We start from the raw sequence: 15,987 nt of genomic DNA, 5'->3' as shown, positions 1-15,987 counted from the left end.
CTCCAAACCAAATGCTCTGTGGCCGGTTGAGAGATCATGTGCTCTTGCCTTTCTTCTTGACTAATTTATCATCCATGTCACACTCTCTAATTATGAGTATCCCCAGAAATTCTCCTTTGGATCTTCTCTTTCTCTATATATTCTCTCCTTTTATGATCTCATTATTTCCAACTGTTTTAATTACCATTTCCAAATATGTATGCCCCAGAACAAGGCTCCTACAGAGGCAGTGCTTGGTTAACTGTGTAGTTTCAATCTCTGCTTAGTTAAGACAGAACTCACTGTGTTCCAAATCATTATTGATCAGAGAAATGCAAATTAAGTCAACTCTGAGATACCACTACACACCTGTCAGATTGGCTAAGATGACAGGAAAAAATAATGATGAATGTTGGAGGGGATGCGGGAAAACTGGGACACTGATGCATTGTTGGTGGAGTTGTGAACGAATCCAACCATTCTGTAGAACAATCCGGAATTATGCCCCAAGTTATCAAACTGTGCATACCCTTTGATCCAGCAGTGTTACTACTGGGCTTATATCCCAAAGTGATACTGAAGAAGGGAAAGGGACCTGTATGTGCCAAAATGTTTCTGGCAGCCCTGTTTGTAGTGGCTAGAAACTGGAAAATGAATGGATGCCCATCAATTGGAGAATGGCTGGGTAAATTGTGGTATATGAATGTTATGGAATATTATTGTTCTGTAAGAAATGACCAGCAGGATGAATACAGAGAGGACTGGTGAGACTTACATGAACTGATGCTAAGTGAAACAAGCAGAACCAGGAGATCATTATACACTTCGACAACGATATTGTATGAGGATATATTCTGATGGAAGTGGATCTCTTTGACAAAGAGACCTAACTGAGTTTCAATGGATAAATGATGGACAGAAGCAGCTACACCCAAAGAAAGAACACTGGGAAATGAATATGAACTATTTGCATTTTTGATTTTCTTCCCGGGTTATTTTGACCTTCTGAATCCAATTCTCCCTGTGCAACAAGAGAACTGTTCGGTTCTGCAAACATATATTGTATCTAGGATATACTGCAACAAATCTAACATATATAGGACTGCTTGCCATCTAGGGGAGGGGGTGGAGGGAAGGAGGGGAAAAATCGAAACAGAAGCGAGTGCAAGGGATAATATTGTAAAAAATTACCCTGGCATGGATTCTGTCAATATAAAGTTATTATTAAATAAAATAAAATTTAAAAAAAAAAGACAGAACTCACTATCTTCTCTCCCAAACCACCCCTCTCATGTGGTTCTCCCTTTTAGTGCCAAGGGTTCTGCATCTTCTTAGATTGTCTGGTTTTCTTCAGGGCTCTATTTAAGCCCCGGTGTCTACATGACACTTTACCTTATTCCCCGGCTATTAGAGCCCTGCTTCCCATAAACTCCTCAACCTTTTAGAGGGTATATATTCTGTATATACTTGCATGTATATATGTTATATTCTATATTAGAATATAATGGGAATAATGAAAGGGCAGGTGAGCACTGGATAAAGTACCAGGCCTGAAATGAGGAAGACTCGTCTTTCTGAATTCAATCTGGCTCCAAGACACCAAAGGAATATTTATTTGAGTTATAGGAGAAAATAGTAAAACTGTAATAGTGGGGGGACTGCAAATTGCCCTTCTCAGACCTAGATGAATCTGACTAAAAAAAACCAAATGGAAGAAATTAAGAAGCTGATTAAAATTTTAGAAAAGTTCCATATGACAGAGCTCTGGAGAATACTAGATGGCACTAGGAAATAGCATGTCTAATTCTGAGCTGTTCATGGCTCCTTTGAATAATCAACATGACTCATCAATAAATGCAGAAAACCAGAAATACTAAATGGATCCTTTTCTGACCATAATATAAGAAATAATACACTCAGTATGGGGCCTTTGAAGCATATCTTAAAAAATAATTGGAAATAATAATAAAATCCTAAAGAACAGGTCAAAGGATAAACCAAGGAAATGATCATTTCATTTAAGAACAACAAAGATGAGACAATGTACAAAATTTGGGGGATACAGCAAAAACAATAATTTGGGGAAATTTTTTTATCTCTAAATGCCAATACCCGTTGTTTTTAAACAGAAAAAGCAAATCTATGATTTGGACATTGAATTGCCAAATAAATGGGAGGAGTCACCTTTGAATGTCTTCACTCTATCTATTCTGTCTTTTGGGTGGGTATAAATAAGGATTCGATCTCATAGTCTTTTCACTCACCAAAGGGACTCCAGGAACCTGATCACTACAATTTGCCTCTGTCCTGTCCTGGACCTCTCGATCCTTTGTCCGCTTCTTCTTTCTCAGAAACTTCACACTGAAGAAATAAGCGCAACGCTGTGACTGGAGCCCTAACCCTTTCCCCTCCACTTCCACCCCTGCAGAGATCTCTCTCCCCACTCCCTGTTTGGGCTCTTGTGTTGGCTCCCCACTCACCACGTCAGGATGAGACACAAGGTGAGAAAGACCATGATCTTGCATGCAAAAAATGCCCCTATGTAGACTGTGAGGGGGTCTGTTTTAGCTGCAAAAAAAATTAGGTAAGGGCGGTGCTCCCAGGGAGCCAGGCGTCCTGTCCCTGGTCCCTACATCCCCTTATCTAAACTTTCACTGCATTGAGAACTTCTATAAAACACTCCTCGTGACTCTGTTGGGAGCTCCATAGTGCAAATATTGCTCTATTTTGCAGAAAAGTTGCTGCGGCTCAGAGAACAGAAGGGAAACTGCCAGGGGTCGGGCAATGAAGTGAGCCGTGTTTGAGCCTTCTCTTTCCTAAAACCACATTCCAGGGGCTTTGGGGGGGGGGGGTGTCACAGAGTTTCTCACTGCTTTCTAAATTTTTCCACATCACCAAGATCTCAGACCCTCCTGGGGACTGAATTTGTCTCCGTGGGCATTGCCCCAAATTCTAGTTTCTTTCCCTCCCTCCTCACCACATTTCCTCTCACTCTCTTCTTATGTCTGGATGCCACTTGCGCCTGAGCTCCCATTTCCCTCCTCAGCCTGGGATCCTGCATCCTGTCCCATTACTGTCAAAGGCTCCCTGCCCCACAGCATCCCCCCCTACCAGACCCCCACAGGATGCGAAGGCTCAAGATTCGTGCTGGTTCTTCCCCTTCCCAGTGGGGGCCAAGGTTGTCAGGCTTTCCCCTCAGATTCAAACGGTTGTTGGCCCAGGGCCCAGAGAGCTCCTGACTTTAAGTGATACCACAGGTATAATAATAACAACTATTATTGGGGAGAGAAAGAAACTGGGATTCAAGGACTGGGTCCAAATGCTGGCTCTGCTCCTGATTCCCCCTCACAGCCAATTTGCTTCACTTCTCTCCTGCTTTGTAACATGAGGAGCAGGGGCCGGACCTGATGGCTCTGAGGACCCTGCTCCATCCCAAGGACGATCCCTGACAGGCTGACGCCCTTCTGGACCGGCTGAGGAAGAGTCCGAGGAAGCATTCCGGCGCAGCTGCCTCCCCCACTCTGCCCCACGCTCCCTGGGGGACCCTCTGTCCCTTCCCCCTGTCCCTGGTGCTCTGGCTCCCAGCTTCATGTTTCCCCTCCATCCGCCCGCTGACACGCTCTCCCAGCTGCTCCAGACTCCAGGCGTCCCGGCCCCCCACACTCACAGGTTACATGGAGCTGGACAGTTCTCTCAGTGAGAGCTCTCCCACCGGCTCCAGGGAAGGTCATCCCACAGGTGAGGTTGCTGCCATGGTCCTGGAGCTTCGGCACGAAGGAGAGCCCAGAGAAATAGGAGAAGGTTTGGTTGGGCTGCTGGGAAGGGACGGCGGCCCCGGTCCAGGAGAAGGTCGGGGGTGTCCCCTCCCTACATATCCAGGGGGCTAAACAGACCAAGGTCGCCAGCTGGCCCTCCTCCAGGGGCTCTGGACTATAGATGACTGGCTTCTCTGTCAGGTCTAGAGGGAAAGAAAAAGAGGGAGTGAGGAGGAAAGCCCCCGGTGTCCAGACCCTCTCTTAGCTAATGCCACAGGTCACTCTTTTCTTACTCCCCTGGGAAATCCTGGATCTTCTGTCTGAGCCATTTTGCTTTTTCCGCACCCTTTTTGATGATGGCCCCAAAGCTGTCCCCTATTCTTCATCACCTCCTTTCCCGGGTGCCCCTTGCTGCTCTGACGCCCCTGGCTCTCCTCCTACCTCTCAGGGCATTCAGGAAGTCCTCAGAGTGTGCATCACCCAGTCCTACCTGACTCCCACAGAGATGAGACCAGAGGATGTCCCCCTCACCCATTCTCCCATCCTCCAGACCTTGCCCCAGCTTTGTCACTTGCCCTGATTCAAACCCCTGGGCTCTGTCCTTTCCCTGGGACGTTATTCAGAAAAGCTTCTGAGATCTCGGGCTCTTCCTGCCCCATAACATGTCTTACCTGTCACCTTCAGTTCAAGGTAATAATTGAGGTAACTGAAAATTTCCTCTCCCCTGTCTATCCGAAAGAAGTATTTCCTACTGTCTTCTTTCCGAGCGTCTGTGATGCGCAGTGTGCAGTTGTTCTCCAGAGGGTCCCCGACCAGGTGGAATCGTCCCCTAAACTCCTCCTGCACCTCTCGCATTGGATCATTTGTAGCCACAGGTTGGACTTCATAGATTCGGGACCCCTCCTTAAACCAGTATCCATGAGCTAGAGAAGAGTTTGTTGGAGGGTGATGGAAAGTACAGAGAATGGTGATGCACAAGCCCTCCTGCACTGTCACTGATGCTGGCATTTCTACATAATAATCTGGAGGTGAGTTCTGGAACTCTGTGGGCAGAGAGAGATTCAGGTAAGAGTAAATAGAGCAAGAGCAGGAAGAGATCTCCTCAGAGAAGGTCAGAGCTTGGGAAGACCTCACAGAGTGAAGTCAGAGCTAGGAATGGCCCAATGCGGGAACAAACTTTAGAACATTGAAAATGGAAGTTACATGAACCTTACTTAGAAACAGAACTTCATAGGAGGGGTTTACTTTTTGCAGAAAAAAACATTTATTAAGCACTTTTGCTATACCAAATCTTGGGCATATAAATATAAAAATGAAAACTTTCTTGCCCTCCAAGAATTTGCATTTTTATATAATAACTTTTTATTTTCAAAATCCATGCAAAGAGAGTTTTCAGCATTCCCCCTTGCGAAACTTGGGTTCCAAATTTTTCCCTTTTTCTTCCTTCTACTCCCCCACCTCTAGACAGCAAGTTATCCAATATACGTCAAACATATGTAATTCTTCTATAAATATGTTTCCATTTATCACGCTGAACAAAAAAATCAGAAAAGGGGAAAAATGTCAAAGAAAAAAAAAAACAAACAACAAAAAAGGTGAAAATAGGATGTTGTGATCCACACTCAGTCCCCATAGTCCTCTATCTAGGTGCAGATGGCTCTTCCTAGAAGGTTTAAAAAAGCATCAGAGGGGCAGTGGTTAGAGCACCAGCCCTGAAGGCAGGAGGACCTGAGTTCAAATCTGTGTCAGACACCTAACACTTCCTAGCTGTGTGACTGTGACCCTGGGCAAGTCACTTAACCCCAATTGCATAAGCAAATACCAAAAAAAAAAAATAATAAAATAAGAAGAATTCATTTAATCCAACTCCCTTATTTACTGAGAAGGAAAAAGAGCATCAGAGAAGTTTGGTGATGTGGCCAAAACTCTTTGCCCGGCTTCAGAAGCAGGAGCCCAGCCAATGATCAGGACATTTCCACCCCCACCCCCATCCTCCAAAGGCTTAGGGGAACATCCTTGCCCATTCCCACACCCATCCTGATCCTACTCACCCTCTATGAACGGGAGAAACAGAAGCAGCAACATGTCTGAATCAAGAACAGACCAGGCTCCGGTTCCGGATCACTCTGCCCAAAGGGGCCGGGGATTCAGAAAAAAGTGGAAACTAGGAAAATTCAAGAGGGATCACTGGCTCCTTGGGGAGCAGCTTCTGGAACAAGGTGAGAGCTGAGAGACCCAAAGAAACTCTCACCACCTTCTAATCTGATTCTCCTGATCCGCCCAAGCTGACATTGTCTAGTAGAAAGGCAGGAAGTATAAAGTCTAATAAGGCTGTAACTGCATGAGAGAAAAGGGTGAGAAACAATAGAAAAGGGGAAACTTTCAAACTTTTCCCAACTAAGACAGAGAAAAAAAGAGAAGTGGATGTTGTAGACAGAAATGTATGATATCTTTTTTTTAAATAGCCTTTTATTTACAGGTTATATGTATGGGTAATTTTACATCATTGACATTTTGCCAAACCTTTGTTCCAATTTTCCCCCTCCTTCCCCCCATCCCCTCCCCTAGATGGCAGAATGACCAGTAGATGTTAAATATATTAAGGTATAAATTAGATACACAATAAATATACATGATCAAACCATTATTTTGCTGTACAAAAAGAATCAGACTCTGAAATATTGTACAATTAGCCTGTGAAGGAAATCCAAAATGCTGGCAGGCAAAAATATAGGGATTGGGAATTCAATGTAATGGGTTCTTAGTCATCTTCCAGAGTTCTTTCGCTGAGTGTAGCTGGTTCAGTTCATTATTGCTCCATTGGAACTGGTTTGGTTCATCTCATTGCTGAGGGTGGCCAGGTCCATCAGAATTGGTCATCATATAGTATTGTTATTGAACTATGTAATGATCTCCTGGTCCTGCTTGTTTCACTCAGCATCAGTTCGTGTAAGTCTCTCCAGGCCTTTCTGAAATCATCCTGTTGGTCATTTCTTACTGAAAAATAATATTCCATAATATTCATATACCACAATTTATTCAGCCATTCTCCAATTGATGGGCATCTACTCAGTTTCCAGTTTCTGGCTACTACAGAGAGTAGTAGCTGAAATGTGTGATATCTAAAGGTACAGGATAACCAAGGGTCACGACCAAAATCTAGAGTCTAGCCCCTCATATGCTTCCTAGCTGTGCAGCTCTGAGAGTCTGAACAAGTTAATTAACCCCTGCCTGCCTCAGTTTCCTCATCTGCAAAAAGAGGATCATAATTATACCAAGGATATTATAAGAATCGAGTGATAAAATAATTGTGAAGCATATAGCACAGTAACTAACATGTAGTAAGCACAATGTAATGTTCACTATAATTAGTTGGATATCATGGGAAGGGGAGAAGGAGGGAGAAAAAATGGAAAATAAGGTTTTACAAACTATGTTTACTTTACATGCATTTGGAAAAATGAAATGCTATTTTTAAAAAAACAAAAACAATGATATACCACAATTTCAAAATAATGTTATTGAAAAATCAAATCTTATTGTAAAGAACAGATGGAAGGAGAGAATTTGAAAACAAAATAACACGGAGTACAAATATAAATACAAATATATATTTAATGTCTCATCTATTTCTTTTTGCTGTCCAGGTGATCAGAAATATGCCCTAAATACTGTCTTTTTGTCATTGGGGATACAAAAAGAGGAAAAAGACAGCCCTGTCCTGTAACATGCAAATAAATATATACAAAGAATCTTTATACAGGAAAAACTGGAAATAATTAACAGAGAGAAAGCACTAAAGTGAAAACAGATTGGGGGATGTTTCCTATAGGAGATGGAATTATACTTGTCATTTAAAGTAAGCTAGGGAAGCCAACAGTCAGAGTAAAGGAGGGAGACAATTCCAGGTCAGAAAGAATGTTACAAGCCCAGTCAAAAAGGAAGGTGTTATATCCATTTAAAAATACAGGTGAGAAAGGGGAAGGAGCACTTATATAACAATACCCATACATAGATGTATAAAGTTGTCAATGGAGGAGACTAACTTATCCTCTTTGATCCAAGGGGACAGAATTGAGAGCAAGTTTCATAGCTGGATAAATCTCAGAGAATCACATTTTTATTCCACAAACAGAAAAAAAGCTCCTAGCAATTGGTATTGTCCAAATGTGGAATAGGCTGCCTCCCACCATCTCTAGACTACATAGACTTAATTGCTAGAACAGAAGCCAACGTTGATGGAAAATGAAGTCGGCAGGAAGTTGGAAAAGCATCAGTTTAAAAATCCATGGCCCTGAATTCAAATCCCACTTTTGACCTGAACAACCTTAATCACTTCACATTTCTAGCCCTCATGCTCTTCTATAAAGTGAGGAGGCTAGTCCAGATGAATTCTGAGACCCCCTCCAACTCTCAATCTATGGTGTGAAATTCTATGATGAAAGAAGAATAGAAATATCAACAACCAAACTTTCCCCCCATTTCTTCTTGTTCAGTCACTTTTCAGGTGTACCTGACTCTTCATGACCCCATGTAGGGTTTTCTTGGCAGAGATACTGGAGTGGATGGCCATGCCCTTCTCCAGCTCATTTTACAGATGAGGAAACCTGGGCAAATGGTTATATAATCACATTTGAACTCAGGGAGGTGAATGTTCATGACTCCAGCCCCAGCTCTCTATCCTCTACAGAACCACCTAGTTGCCATTTTCCCAACTACTCACGCCTCAGACACTCCTTTTTTCAGCTCTGAAGACAAACGCCAGTTTCCCTATTCCCATAGTAACTGATTATGGTTATATTCTTCTGCTCATTTTTGTTTTATTCATAGAAGCTTATTGTTATAATTACCTGTAGGAGATATGGTCCTTTTTACTGCTAATTTTTGAGCTTTGTCCTGGGTCCAACCCATGCATTCCTTTTGCCCTCTCAGTCTCAGCTAAGTCCTTGGGAAGCAGAGCTTATGCTGGAAATGTTCTTGTTCCCTAAGGAACCTCCAGTGGCCATAACCTTTAGCTCTCCCTCTATGTAATTTTCCTGCTTTTTTCCTTTTATTTTGCCTATATTCACTTTAATCTTATCTAAAATCTTAATTGCTCTCCCTGTTTTTTTGGAGCTCAGATGAAGCAGGACAGATTCTGATTCAAGTTGTCATGTAACTGTATGTGGGTTTTGTGTGTATATGTGTGTATTTCAAATATTTTTCTGGTAAATAACATATTGTCAAATTCCATTTTTCGAATCCTCTCTGCTGTCCTATTTCATTTTATAGTTAAGTTCTTCCCATTCATATTCACAGTTAGGATCACGAATTTTGTGGTTCCTTCTATTCTATGATCTAGTTTTGTTTCACTTTGTTACCATTGTACTCTACAAGTAACAGTTTAAAAAAGGATTGGGGGAGCAGTGGGTGAAGGGATTTGATTGGCACTTGTGATCTTCTAAGTAACACATCCTGTTACCTGTGTTTCAGCTCTCATTTTCCCTTTCATCCACCAGAGACCCTGATGTTTTTACTCTTTCTTCCTTCACTCTTAATCCCCTTTTTACCTTCTTATTAGCACATGTTAATTTGCATGTCTTCTTCCCCCATTTCCCCTCGCAGGAAGGGGCTCTCTTTAATATTTCTTTGTGTCCTCCATGCTTAGTAAAGTATACTGCACAAAGAAATTCCTTAAGAAAGGTTTACTGGCTGACAGATAGATTGACATTTTAGATTGTTGTACCAATGACTGTTCCCTTATCAATCCTGCCCTTCCTCTTAGTCATGGACATTAACATCTCCCTTTCCTTTGCCCTTAACTTGTCCTAATTCCCTTTCAAGTTTATTGTATTTCCAAATGGAAATCCATTGGGGGCAAGTAGCAAAATTGTTCTCTAACTTTTTTATCTAATTCAGATGAAAGTGAGAGAACATAAAAAATTTAAATTCCTGAAAACAGAATAGAAAGAATGGTCCAGCTTTTGTTGTATGTCCTTCGTTCTCAAAGAGGACCATGCTATGAAGGAGGTCCCACCATGACATGCAAGTGAATTGGATTGATGTGAGGGATTGTTAGTAAAGCCACCTGCCTCACTCTCTCCTTTGGAGACATCTGGGTCCAGTGCCCAGAAACAAATTAGGAGGACTGGAGATGGCTCTAGATGCAATGGGGGGCCCTGGCCTTTGTAAGCTAAGGTTTCAACAGGAGAAAGACACCAGAAGGCAGAGCACTAAGGTGGGCTAAGCCATTTGGATAGATAGAAGGGTACCTGTGCCTCCTTGACCATCTTCTTGGGTGTGAATTTAGAAGTGTGTGTAGAATTAAGAATTTCCTCCTTTCCCATTAGCATTGTGTCATTCAGCCTTTTTCTGATCATGTCTAACTTTTCTCAATCCTATTTGGGGTTTTTTGGCAACAATACTAGTGGAGACTTTGCTGGGAATGTTCTTGCTTCTTAAAGAGCCTCCAGTATCTACAACCTTTAGTTCTCCCTCTCTGACTTAGGACTGATGTAATTTTCCTGCTTATTTCCCTTTATTTTGCCTATACTTACTTTAACCTCACCTAAAACCATGATTGTTCTTCCTGCTTTTTTTTGAGCTTGGATAAAGCATAATAGATTTTATTTTGAGTTATAAAGTAGTTTTTCATTTCCTTCTCCAGATCATCTTACAGATGAGGAAACTGAGGCAAATAGGGTGAAGTCACTTGCAAGGTCACACATCTATTAAGTATCTGAGGCCAGATTTGAAGTCAGGAAGATGTCTCTCCTTGACTCCAGGTTCATCACTCCATCCACGATGGCATTACTTGGTGGTCATCACCATGCTCAGTGTCTGAAGGACTTCTGATTCAGCATTTGGAAGCCAAGAACAGAGGATACAAATTCATCTCTCTACAAAGAGCTCTGTGCAAAAACTCCACCATACCTGTGGGGAATATTTTAAAGCTCCAGAAAAGGGATCCCCAAGAACGTTGAGTGAATTATCTTTTTGCTCCATGTGCTCTCTCAGCTTGAACCAATTTTCTTCGGACACCAGATGTACTTGTAGCAGAGTGTGTCAGCCATTTTGGAGAGAATATATTTGATGGCAGCCATTCCAATGATAACATCTTAGAAAATATTCTTTCAAATTTTTTCAAAATTTTATTTTGTTTTAAGCTTTAATATTTATTTTATTATTACATTAATCATCAATTAATTAGTAATACTCATTAGCTTACTGTTATATATATATACATATATATATATATGTAAAATATAGTATTTTATAATTATAAACTAATAAATCACTAATTGATGTCTGGTTGACTGATTGATACCAACTGTCAATCATGTTGGAAAGCTCCCTATTGAGGGTTCATGAGAACTAGAAAAAACCCAGTATTCAGGGGTTACTCCCCTAGGAAAACTAGTGTACTGATTCTCAGTACCTAAAGCAGTGAAAGCGTGAGGGGAGATCATAGTTCCAAAATAAATACCATACAAGGATCCTCCAACCACTGACATTCAGTGTACTCTGATAACCTAATTAAAATAGTCAGGGCTTTGTCACCTTGACAAGTACGTTTGGGGGAAAAAAGAATATTACTGAAAAAGTCTCTGCTTCCCTGATTCTCTAATGCCTTCTCTCTTCACTCCTGGAAGTGCAGAAGGAAAACTCTTTCAGTCAATAGAACTTCAGGGGGAGCAGAGAAGAAAAAGGCTTGAGGGCTCCAGAAAGAGCAAAAGAGCATCTTCTAAGCATGAATGAGAAGGCATTCTCTTTATTTCTTCTTCTTCCCCATGAGTCGCAGATGCCTCCGAGAGAACCTTTCTTGGAAGGCTTGGTTTGGCCCCCGAGACTCTCTGGGTTCTAGCTCCCCTGATCTTCTCAGGACCTGGGTCTCCCAAGGTTGATGCTTGCATAGTACAGCTCCCCTGGGGATGACTGTGTGGGTGCGTTAGGGCTGGGAGATCTGGAATCCCTCTGTTGATCCTGCCGAGAGGGAAGAATATAGAATAAATACAGACCCAGGGAGGATCTTGTGATCTTGGCCTAACCATCAGGAATCCAACATTGGAAAGGAAATTGTCATGGTCTGGGGATGAGGAAACTTTCAGTTAGGGCTATTTGGTATTCTTTGCTTTTGCAGGTGTCCCACCTGTCATGGGAGGAGGGGAGAGGTCAGGTAGATGGGATGGGGAGAGGTGTTAAATAGTGAGAGGACCAGAAGACATAGGAGAGGTTTCCCCTTCTGCAGTAAAGGCTAATTTTGTAATATTTCAAAATCTACCAAGTGATTTGCATGCCTTTTCTCATTTGGACTCAGAATACTCCCATGAAGGTGTTTGAGGTATTATTAGTGCCATTTTACAGATGAGCATCATGAGTCTCAAAGACATTACATGATTTATGCACAAAATATCAAAATGAGGTTCTGCAGGGCCAGATCATTATATACTTCAACAACAATACTATATGATGACCAATTCTGATGGACCTGGCCATCTTCAGCAATGAGATGAACCAAATCAGTTCCAATGGAGCAGTAGTGAACTGAACCAGCTACACCCAGTGAAAGAACTCTGGGAGATAACTAAGAACCATTACATCGAATTCCCAATCCCTCTATTTTTGCCCGCCTGCATTTTTGATGTCCTTCATAGGCTAATTGTACAATATTTCAGAGTCTGATTCTTTTTGTACAGCAAAATAATGGTTTGGACATGTATACTTATTGTGTAACTAATTTGTACTTTAATATAGTTAACATCTACTGGTCATCCTGCCATCTAGGGGAGGGGGTGGGGGGAAGGAGGGGAAAAATTGGAACAAAAGGTTTGGCAATTGTCAATGCTGTAAAATTACCCATGCATATATCTTGTAAATAAAAGGCTATTTAAAAATAAAATAAAATAAAAAATAAAAAAAAAGAGAAAAAAAAAGAAAAAGAAAAAAATGAGGCTCTGAACCCTCTTCATTACTGCCCATTTGGTCCACCTCCAATTAGACTAGAGCTAATTTGGAGGCTCTTATGTGACCAAAGATAACCCCCTTTCCCTTCCTGGGACTCAGCTTTACCCAAAGAAAAGATAAGAGAGGCTATCACTAAGATTCTTGAATAAATAACTTCCTTCCCTTGGACTCAGTTTACAACTGTGTAAAATGAATGGAGAGGTAGGGCACTAAGATTTGTAACAGTCACTGATTGTGGGACACTAAAAAGTGTCCCTGTCCCTGTCTGTATCCTTGCTTTATTAAAAAAAAAAAAAAACTAAAAAAGGTGAGTGTATGACCTTCCTTCCCTCCTGGGCCTCAGTATTATTCTCTAAACCCTGAGATGGGCTGATCTCTAAGCACCTTTTTTGCTCTGAAAAGGAGACACTGTGGTGGGTTCCACCAGACCTTTGTGTGAAAACATTTCCTCTGTCATGAAGGGACCTCAGCTCAGGCTCTTCCTCCCTCTGACAATCTTTAATTTTTTGGTCTATAACGTGAGCAGCTTCTACACCTAAGTCCATGATCTTATGATCCCATTTCATGAAGGATGCTCTTGAGGCAGGGGAGGAAAGAGAAAATGATGTTTTGGTTCAGAGCCTTGCAAATGGGAACCATTATAGCAGAAAGAAAGTGACCAGGGCCCGAGGCGTTCCTGCCTTGGGACAAAAGATTCACTAGGATATGAATAACCTCAGAGACCAGTTATTTCCTTTTACTCATTGGAGAAACAAGAAAATTGGGGCCCAGATGAGGGAAGGGACACCCCCACTCGCTCCTTTTCGTTCTCTCTTCTTATGTCCCATCCATCAAGTTTCTGATCTCATCGTTGACTGAAACTTTACTACTTAAAATCACCGGCAGCCTCTCTGTTGGACAATCCCATGGCCCATTCTTTAGGTTCATGTCCCTGCTCCTTCTGACTCAGCTAACTAGCTCTGCCCTTGGATACTTCCTTCTCTCTGAGCATGGAGGACATGCTGGGCCCCAGACTATCTTAGGAAAGGTAATACCAAATCATTTTCTAAAACCTCTAACATTAGTACGTTTAGCCTTGCTGGGTCCACAGAAGGACACTTGCCCCCTGAACTGTTTCTTGACCTCAGGCAACCAAGTTGCCATTTTGCTTGATTCTGCTTTTAACAGACCCTGTGGCTAAGCTACCGCCTGAAAAAATGCTGTTGTTAACAGTCCTACAATTCCCAACATGGCTTGGAGACAAAATGATGGTACATAAGCTTTCTCCCCCCTGACCCTAATTGCTAATTAGTTTTCCCATGCTACTGGGCCAGCCAGCTTTGGGGAAATAAAGCTTTGACTGAAAGAAAATCCAGTAAGAGTGTTCTCATTCTCACTCCAAGCCAACTGCTCCCATTGGATTGTTGAGAATTTATGTTCTCTGCATTCTCCTGCCTTTCTTCTTTACTGATTTATCATCTATGTCACACCCTCTAATTATGGGTATCCCCAGAAATTCTCCTTTGGATCTTCTCTTTCTCTATATATTCTCTCCTTTTATGATCTCACTATTTCCCATTGTTTTCATTACCATTTCCAAATATCTATCCCCCAGCCCAAGGCTCCTACAGAGGCAATCCTAAGTTAATTCCGTAGTTTCGATCTCTGTTTATTTAAGACAGAACTCGCTATCTTCCCTCCCAAACCACCCCTCTCATGTGGTTCCCCCTTTTAGTGCCAAGGGTTCTGCCATCTTCCTAGATTGCCTGTTTTTCTTCAGGACCCTATTTAAGCCCTGGTGTCTCCATGACACTTTCCCTGATTCCCCAACTATTAGAGCCCTGCTTCCCATAACCTCCTCAAGCTTTTAGAGGGCATATATTCAGTATATACTTGCATGCATATATGTTATACACCATATTAGAATATAATGGGAATAATGAAAGGGCAGATAAGCACTTTATAAAGTGGTCTGAGGAAGAATCATCTCTCTGAAGTCAATTTGGCTCCAAGACACTAAAGGAAAATTTATTATATTTTATAGAGTTATAGAAGAAAATAGTAAAACTACAATAGTGGGGGTGACATCAAATTGCCCTTCACAGACCTAGATGAATCTGACTAAAAAACAAAATGGAAGAAATTAAGAAGCTGATTAGAATTTTAGAAAAGTTCCACATGACAGAGCTCTGGAGAATACTAAGTGGCACTAGGAAGTAGCATGTCTAATTCTGTGCATGGAACCTTCAGAAAATCAGAGCATAAAAATCTCATCAATAAATGCAGAAAAGCAGAAATATTAAATGGATCATTGACAAAAATTTCAGAAATATTAGTCAGTATGGGGCTTTTGAAGCACAGATTAAAAATTATTTGGTAACTAATAAAATCCTAAAGAAATCAATCAAGAACAAATCAAGTAAATGATCATTTCATTTAAGAACAATGATGAGACAACATACTAAAATTTGTGGGCTAAAGCACAAGCCATAATTTGGGGAAATTTCTTCATCTCGAAATGCTAATGTCAATTTTTTAAAAACAGAAAGAGCAAGTCAATGAATTAGAAGCTGAATTGGCAAAAAAAAAAAAATGGGAGGAATCACTTTTGATTGTCTTAACTCCATCTCTTCTCTCTTTTGGTGCGTATAATTAAGGATTCGATCTGATAGTCATTTCACTCACCAAAGGGACTCCAGGAACCTGATCACTGCAATCCACCTCCTTCCTGTCCTGGACCTCTCGGTCCTCTGCCCGCTTCTTCTTTCTCAGAAACTTCACACTGAAGAAATAAACCCAACGCTGTGACAGGAGCCCTAACCCTTTCCCCTCCAATTCCACCCCTACAGGTATCTCTCTTCCCACTCCCTGTCTGGGCTCTTGTGTTGGCTCCCCACTCACCATGTCAGGATGAGACAGAAGGCCAGAAAGGCTGTGACTCCAGATCCCAAAAGTGTCCCTGTGGTGAATGTGAAAAAGACTGGCTTTGTTTTAGCTGAAAAAAAAAAATTAGGTAAGGGAGGAACCAAGCATCCTGTCCCTGGTCCCTACATTCCCTTATCTAAACTTTCACTACATTGAGAAGTTCTATAAAATACTCCTCATGGCTGTTGGGAACTCCATAGTGCAAATATTGCTCTATTTTGCAGAAAAGTTACTGCGGCTCAGAGAACAGAAGGGAAACTGCCAGGGGTCGGGCAATGAAGTGAGCCATGTTTGAGGCTTTCCTTTCCTAAAACCACTTTTGGGGGAGGCCACAGAGCTTCTCACTGCTTTCTAAATTTTTCCACATCACCAAGATCTCAGACTCTCCTGGGGACAGAATTTGTTT

General features: G+C 41.7%; 2 protein-coding genes and 1 long non-coding RNA gene across 8 annotated transcripts in view; 1 reads left to right on the top strand and 2 right to left on the bottom strand.

The window, feature by feature from the left end:
• LOC127556429 (myeloid cell surface antigen CD33-like) overlaps nt 1-5,863 on the bottom strand; it is a 23,779-nt gene extending 17,916 nt beyond the window's left edge. Inside the window, exons 1-3 of the mRNA XM_051989580.1 lie at nt 5,786-5,863; nt 4,406-4,777; nt 3,647-3,937 (exon numbers count right to left, since the gene is read on the bottom strand). Of these exons, the coding sequence (XP_051845540.1) occupies nt 3,647-3,937; nt 4,406-4,777; nt 5,786-5,819 (697 nt within the window). The 5' untranslated portion in view covers nt 5,820-5,863. The remainder of the gene's footprint in view (nt 1-3,646; nt 3,938-4,405; nt 4,778-5,785) is intronic.
• The window catches only part of LOC127556428 (myeloid cell surface antigen CD33-like), a 73,098-nt gene that overhangs the window by 21,794 nt on the left and 35,317 nt on the right, over nt 1-15,987 (bottom strand). The window contains exons 4-6 of one of the 6 annotated variants that reach the window (XM_051989576.1): nt 15,558-15,651; nt 15,342-15,438; nt 11,001-11,696 (exon numbers count right to left, since the gene is read on the bottom strand). In XM_051989576.1, coding sequence (XP_051845536.1) covers nt 11,592-11,696; nt 15,342-15,438; nt 15,558-15,651 — 296 coding nt within the window. In that variant the 3' untranslated portion in view covers nt 11,001-11,591. Of the gene's footprint in view, nt 1-2,243; nt 2,341-2,459; nt 2,548-11,000; nt 11,697-15,341; nt 15,439-15,557; nt 15,652-15,987 lie in introns of those variants that run through there. The other 5 variants (XM_051989574.1, XM_051989575.1, XM_051989578.1 and 2 more) reach the window with 5 other exon arrangements.
• The window catches only part of LOC127556431 (uncharacterized), a 45,565-nt gene that overhangs the window by 15,823 nt on the left and 13,755 nt on the right, over nt 1-15,987 (top strand). Inside the window, exon 2 of the long non-coding RNA XR_007952459.1 lies at nt 3,723-3,828. This is a non-coding gene — a long non-coding RNA (uncharacterized LOC127556431). The remainder of the gene's footprint in view (nt 1-3,722; nt 3,829-15,987) is intronic.

The sequence above is a fragment of the Antechinus flavipes genome, chromosome 3 (genome assembly GCF_016432865.1).
Source record: "Antechinus flavipes isolate AdamAnt ecotype Samford, QLD, Australia chromosome 3, AdamAnt_v2, whole genome shotgun sequence".
NCBI classification, from domain to species: Eukaryota; Metazoa; Chordata; class Mammalia; order Dasyuromorphia; family Dasyuridae; genus Antechinus; species Antechinus flavipes.
The sequence above is the reverse complement of the archived record's forward strand: the minus strand, read 5'-3'. Positions and strand labels throughout refer to the sequence as shown.